The sequence below is a fragment of the Crocodylus porosus genome, unplaced genomic scaffold (genome assembly GCF_001723895.1).
Source record: "Crocodylus porosus isolate Cpor-Errol unplaced genomic scaffold, CroPor_comp1, whole genome shotgun sequence".
Classification (NCBI taxonomy): Eukaryota; Metazoa; Chordata; order Crocodylia; family Crocodylidae; genus Crocodylus; species Crocodylus porosus.
Genome location: NW_017728926.1, coordinates 10583247 through 10589965, shown reverse-complemented (window position 1 = coordinate 10589965; position 6719 = coordinate 10583247). Strand labels below are relative to the sequence as shown.

The window sequence follows — 6719 nt, the reverse complement described above, 5'->3', positions numbered from 1 at the left end:
GCGGGCTGCGGAGCCGCTCCCCTGGGGCACAAGCTGCCCACAGCTCGGGCGCGCCCCGCCTGCGGCCCAGGCAGCGCTGCAAGCGCGCGCGCAGGGAGCGGACAGCGGAGCAGCAGCTCCACCACGTGCCCCCACCCGGAAGCCGGAGTAGCGCATGCGCCTCGGCCGTCAGGGAGGAGCCAACCCGTGCGTGCTGACGCCAGACGTCGCCGAAGCGGAAGTGAGCGCCGGTGAGAATCGGGAAGGGGGCGGGTGCGCTTCCCCCTCCCGCCCGGCAGGGGGCTGGGCTGTGGTCTCCATGGAAACGCTGTGGGGGGGACCCCGGGGGCCGCCCGCAGTCTATGGGGAACTTCTGACCCCCTTGCCCCCGCCTCAGTTTCCCCTATTTGCCCCGTCTCAGTTTCCCCCCTTGCTCCTCACGCCCCAGGGCCCGGTGTGGGGTCCCGCCACGTGACCCCTGTCAGCGGCGCCCTTGGGGAGGGGGGTGTTATCAGCTTTATCAGCCCAGATCGAGTTTCCGCAGCCAAAATGCAGCCGTTTCTGGAGAGCGGCCGTCGAGCGGTGCATGGGAAGAACGACCCTGCGCCCAGCGTGCCACCCGAGAGTGGTCCGGCATCGGCCGCCCCCCAGATACGGTGCGCAGGAGCCGCGCGAGCAGGAATCGGCCGTCGCAGCTGGGTGCTGGACGGAGGGCGAGGAAGCTTCGCACCTTCTAGACTAAGTTGCTCAAAGATGCATTTGGTCGGAGGCTACGCGAGGACCGGTGGCGACTGCGAGGGGTCAGTGGCTCGGTGGGAATCGTCTCGGCCGAGGCCGCTGCGCTCTTTGGAAGTCGGGGAGGAAGAGGAACGCGTCCCCGCAGAACCAGGCTTGAGCTTTTCCGTCCTCTGTGACGTAGGAAATCCTCAGGGCAGCTGGAAGAGGAATCCTTCGTGCCCCTACCCCTGTGCCTTTGCCCCCAGCCTGTTCATTTCATGCTGTGATCCGCTGCCTTTTTGTGCAAGGAGGATCAAAGCTGTTCGGACCTCTCCCTCATTTGCAGAGGAGTGCGCGTGGGCTGAGCAGGGACTTCGAGCCCGAGCAGACCCCTCCCAGGGCCTTGTCTAAGAGGTTGATCGTCGCTGTGGCTTGTGCAACAGCAAAGCTTCCCACAGCGCCCGGCCGCGGCAAGTGGCTGCGATTCGATTAGCGACACGTGCCCGAAGCAGTCGCAACCTTCCCTGAGAGGTGGGGCAGCGCCGTCCCTAGCCCTTTCAGTCACTAATGACTTTAAGGGGCCATATTCAAGGGACCGCGTTAGAGCTGTGACCCACAGCCTCCTGCTCTGTGCTCTCGCTGCCAACTTTGTCCTTCCCCATTGGTGTTCGGCACAGAGCAAGGAGGGGATCAGAGCAGCTGGGGAATAGCAGCCAGGGCAGCCTGCGGCTGCAATGCCAGACCCGTTGCTCCAAAACGTTCCCAGCCCCTGGCATAGGTGCCGCACTGTTGAAATCCCTACCGTAGCCATTTAAACTCTAGCTTGAGCACATCTTCCAGAGCTGAAATCGCTGCAGCGGAGACCTCTCCGCTGGTCCGATTCCAAGCGGAGCATAGTAGCGCCGTTGTGCTCGTGAGAGGACCCCCCTGCCCCCTGGTCAGCTGGGCTGGACTTTTATCTTCATCTCTCATCAGAAACCCAGGATTGAGTTGCCTGCTGCTGGCGTGTTAACTGCTGAAGCAAAGGCTCCCTGGGCCAGGCTGACCCAGCTCCATCAGCCAGCGGATTGTAACGGTATAAGGCTCTAATTGACCAGCCAAACTTAAAATCATGCGTTTCCCCTCCGGGGCCTTATGATGACTGCAGTGCCGCGATGGAGGAGTACCTGCCCCATTCCCAATGGCTTTGTCTCCGGCTCGCTTACAGAGCAGTCTCTGTTTTACCTCAGGCCTTTATCTCACCCCTTTTTCAAGCCCAGACGTTACCAACTTACAGCTTTCCCTTATCTCCTTCGTTTGCATCGAGACGTCTTAAATGTGCCTCCGTGGTGCGCCTCGCAACAGGTGCCGGGTTTCAGTTCTGCTTATCAAAGCCGTCCGAAGCCAGCGAAACATAAAGGCGCCTTTTTCTTCTTCGAGCCCCCAGCGCCACCGACGTGTTTGCCCGGAGTTATGAAATCCTATGCTTTATCAAATGTTGCTGGGATATTTCTATGTGAAGTATTCAGAGCCTGATTTCAGGGCTAAGCTGGCCTGGGTGTGAAGCTTTCTGGGAGTAAGGGCCATACAAAGGGAACTTAACATCAGTGCAAAGCGTTCGTTAGCAAAGCTACCGGGGCCGATGGGTGGATGGACGGCTCATCTGTCTGGGGCACTCAGTTTAGCACCTTCCACGGATCAAATGAATATAGGGCGTCACGTCTTGGTGGTGGGTTGTTTTATATGCACCAAAGAACATATGTTGCAGCCCCTCAGCTCTCAAGCACAGATACATGCCGAGGGTAGTTCAGCATTTCTGCCGTGGAAGCCTTGCTCCTGGGATAATAGCAGGCCCCTGATCTTGTACAGCTCTTTGCATCGGCAGTTCTCACAGTATGTTGCAACACAGACCAGGATCTTTGCATCCATTTTACTGATGGGGAAATGGAGGCCTAGGGAGAGGAAGGGACTGGCTTTAACAGCAGCCAGCACTTGAGCTCCCTGTCCTGCTGAGTTCCCTTTAGCGCCCTGCCTTTAACCTGCCGGTCTCCCTTTACAGTGGATGAGAGCCAGTCAGGTGTGCAAGGTGCCCTGTAGCTGGGAACTGGGCCCCGACGAGCTGGACACTGCCCAGGTGCATCAGGAGAGGCAGGGCCTGCCCCACAAAGCTTGGGGACAGCAGAGGCAGGAGTTAGAGACTACTGCTTCCACATTGGCTGGCAAATATAACAATTCCTGGCAATTAGTTCCCTCCTGTTTCTCAGGCCGAGTCTGCCGATGACCCCTGGCAGAGCCAGGCTCTCCCGGGCCCTGGTGCGAAGATGTCTGTGCCCCCCGGCTCTGTGATTGTCCCCGACTGGCTCAAATCACCAGAGGGCAAAGAGCACCTGGCCGCCATCCTGCGGAAGAACAAGCGGAAGGTCTTTGGTGCGTCCCTCCTGCCTCCGGGCAGAGCAAGGGCATGTGAGGGGATGGGGAAAGCAGTGGGGCAGGGAGGGGTCTTTTGGATCCACTGGGGACCTAAAGCTGCTGCATTCAGGAGCTTGTTGGTACATGTGACTGTCTGGGTGGGGGGTGGGAAAGGGGTAGAAGGGGTGTGAGGTTTTTCCCTGCTGCTTGTAATGGGCTTGGAGGGAAAGAGCCATGGAAGGGTCACAAAGACCCACATCCCCCTGGGGCGATCGTTACCTTTATCCCTATCTCAGAGGTGGGGAAACTGAGTCACAGGCAGGGCAAAGTGACCTCCCAAGGTTAGGTAGGAAGCTGGTGTCAGAGCAGGGAACCAAAGGCTGCGGTTAGGGCTCCGTTTCCAGTCCAGGTACTCGGCCTCTTGGCCTCTGGATGAGACACCGTGAATTTCCCAGCTGTTTGACAGGACCCCCTAGGGCTGACCCAGCCAGCAGAAGCTGCAGCCGGGCTAGAAATCAGGCACAGATTTAACAATGGGGGATGAGCTGCTGAGATGGCTGCGTTGGGGATCATCCCTTGAAGCACCTCCCCGAAAGCCCTGCCCAGCTCAGCCGGGGGTTCAGGCTCCATGGAGGAGTCAGTGCGGATGTTTTCTGCCCTGTATCTTTCAGGAGGGCAGAGGAGATGATGGTAAAGGTTCCCTCTAGCTTCAGCATCCATAAACCCACACGCGCTGGAACCAGCTCATCTTAGCTCGTTAGACAGAGGATGGCAGTCGGCCGTGGGACACAATGTTAACGGACTTAGCTTGCAACAAGGGGGATTTGGGTTGGAGGAAGAGCTTCCTCACCATGAGTGTGGTTGAGGTACTGAGGAAGAGGGGCATCTCTGGCCCTGGAGGTCTTGAGGGGCAGGTCAGAGACCTCTGGCTGAGCCTCAGACCAGCTGATTTCCCACAGTCCCTTTCTGCCCTGGCTTTTTGTGCTGGCATCCGAAGCAAGTTCAAACAAAAACAGATGGGTTGTAGCAGCCTCTCGGACCGCAGGGGAGAGACCCCGGAGGACAGACAGCCCTGGGGCCACGTGGTGGGTTCTGCAGGTACAGCAGGGCATCATGTGGCCTCTTCCTTCCAGGACTGATTGAAAGGCCAGTGCTGCCGCCACAGGTGGCCTCGGACACAGCCAGCTACAAGGTGTTTGTCTCGGGCAAAAGCGGAGTGGGGAAGACGGCGCTGGTGGCCAAGCTGGCTGGACTGGAGGTACCCAGCACCCACCACGAAACCATAGGTGAGCACCCATGCCAGAGCCAGGATGCATCATGGGGCAGACCAGTGAGACGTGGGGGGACGCGAGCCTTTGGGAAGGGCACAACACCCTCGAGCAGGGGGTGTCGAGGTGCCAGCCCCGCTGGACTGGATGGTTCAATGGCCAGGGCCCTCCGGACTCTTGGGTTCCATTCAGGGCTCTGCCACCCTGTGACTTGGGCAGGGCCACAGCTCCCCGTCAGCCCCAGACTTGCTTTGCGGTGACTTTTGCTCTCCAGCCAGAAAAGGGGGCCTGCGGCTTTCCCAGAGGAGCTCCAAGGCCGAGCGGTGTCGTTGCAGGGATACAGACGACAGTGGTGTACTGGCCGGCCAAGCTGAGAGAGAGCGGCCGAGCCGTCATCTTCCGCCTCCAGTTCTGGGACTGCGGGGAAGCGGCACTGAGGAAGTTTGATCACATCTTGCCGGTGAGTCAGACTGGGCAGGGGCTGGATGGGGCTTCCCCGCCCCCATGGGAGACCCGGCCTGGGTGCCGCCACCTGGGCCCAGCCTGCACCCCAGGGAGCATCGGGGCTTCACCTTAGAGGGCTGAACCACCTCCCTCAGCCACAAGCAGGCATTCGCTGCAGCCCACTGGCAGTGGGAAAGGGTCTTGGGGCAGCATCTACCAGGCCCATTCATGCCCAGCACCGGTCTGATTGGAGTCTCACACGGGGGAGAAACTGAGGCACAGTGGAGGGGTGTAGTGGGCCACCGGGAGGGAGCTGCAGGATGAGTCCCTTTTACTCCAAAGCACCAGGGTAGCTCTGGACACCCTGTCTGGTATCCCCGGGGCGGCAGGACCCAGCTCCAAATCCAAGCCTGGCTTCAAGGCTGCCGGCCCATCACTCCCTTCCCCTGCTGTGGGCTCTGGACTCCCTCCTGGGGTTGCACATACGTGTATGGGCACACATGTCTACACACGTGCCCTGTCCCTCCTTAGGCCTGCAGGGAGAAGGCAGACGCCATCCTCTTCCTCTTCTCCTTCACCGACCGCTCGTCCTTCGATGACCTGCCCGCCCAGATCTCGCGTGTCGTGGGCGACGCTGGAAGCCTCGTCAGGATCGTTGTGGGCACCAAGTATCCTTTGGGGGGTGGCTTTGCAGCACCCCCACCCCCTTTCACTGCTGTAGCCAGAGTGAGTGTGCCTGGGATGGCAGGGGTGGAGGTCCTGGGCTCCATGTCATGTCCATCCCCATGGGATCAGACCTCCAAAGCCAGGCAGGATGCTTCCCCAGCTGGGCGGAATCTAGAGCTGCCAAGGTCCCTCCCCAAGGCCCAGGCAGCAGCCACGAGAAGGGGGAGATGCAGGAAGCATTGCACTTCCCCTCCTGTTAGCTGGGGTAATACTGGGCTTAGCGTGGCTCTGGGAGGATCCGTGCCCGCCTGCCCCAGTCCAAAGCCCCAGGCTGTGGCGCTGCCTCCTTAACGTCCGCGCCAGGTTCGACCAGTTCATGCACGCCGACGTCACGGAGCGGGACGTGGCCGAGTTCCAGCGCACCTGGCACCTGCCTGTGTTTCGGGCGCAGAGCGCGGCTGGGTCCCGGCAAGCGGGCAGGCGCACCCCGGACGCTGGCACTGGGCTGCGGGAGGTGGCACCCCTGCTCAACGGGCTGGCAGAGCACCTGTGGCATCAGGACCAGGTGGCCGCTGGGCTTATCCCAGCTCCCCTGCCCAGCCCAGAAGAGACAGGACCCTGCTGAGACACCCGGAGCTCCCTGGGTGCTGTCGGCAGGTGGCGTTGGAGGCCTTCACGAGGCAGCTGCAGTGGAGCTGAGCAGAGACCAGAGCATCAGCAACATGCTGGTTGTGCCCATGATGGCCAGATGCCCAGTGCTGACTGTTCAGCCCCCTGGAAGGGTGTTTGCAGGTGGGGATGTCTATCCTGCCCTGTCCATCGCAGGCATCGAGTATCCCTGGCTGGATTCGAGAGGAATTGGTACAGGCTTCACTGGACTTCTGCCGCTGGGGGCCCTGCCACCAGGCCTTGCATGTTCCAGGCAATTAAAGAAAGAGCATGTAAAATTAAATCCTGACTGCCCCTGCCTGTGGCTCGCGTCCAGTGTTACCGGGGAGGGTGTTGGAGCTTGACGGAGCAGCTGCTGGGGCTGGCACTGGGCCATGGGTGAGGGTCTTTCCCTTGAGCGAGCGCTGGGGGTGAGGGTCTGTCTCCAGTTCCTGGTGAGCAGAACTGAGCTGGTGCTGATGAGTGTGTGGCAGGGTGGATTGGGCAGGGGAGGCCAGGGAGCTTTGGCCCCGATCTGCCCCCCTTGCCCTGCTCCAGGGTGGCTGCCAAGGTTGCTGGGCAGGTAGTGCTGCCACAGGGTCCAGGCTT

General features: G+C 60.6%; 1 protein-coding gene across 1 annotated transcript; it reads left to right on the top strand.

Moving 5' to 3' along the window:
• The first annotated feature begins 200 nt into the window (after positions 1-200).
• On the top strand, positions 201-6429 carry RSG1 (REM2 and RAB like small GTPase 1). The gene is made up of 6 exons (XM_019541449.1): positions 201-230; positions 2940-3102; positions 4218-4370; positions 4688-4812; positions 5328-5464; positions 5826-6429. The coding sequence occupies exons 2-6, from the start codon at positions 2997-2999 to the stop codon at positions 6085-6087; spliced, it is 783 nt and encodes a 260-aa protein (XP_019396994.1). The 5' UTR covers positions 201-230; positions 2940-2996; the 3' UTR covers positions 6088-6429.
• Positions 6430-6719: the final 290 nt, after the last annotated feature.

What these genes read in the sequence shown, in the direction of transcription:
- RSG1 (XM_019541449.1), top strand. Translation starts at nt 2,997, where the DNA reads ATGTCTGTGCCCCCCGGCTCTGTGATTGTCCCCGACTGGCTCAAATCA. An exon ending in GAACAAGCGGAAGGTCTTTG is followed by an intron (nt 3,103 to 4,217) that starts GTGCGTCCCTCC and finishes TCTTCCTTCCAG; the next exon opens with GACTGATTGAAAGGCCAGTG. An exon ending in AGGATCGTTGTGGGCACCAA is followed by an intron (nt 5,465 to 5,825) that starts GTATCCTTTGGG and finishes CGTCCGCGCCAG; the next exon opens with GTTCGACCAGTTCATGCACG.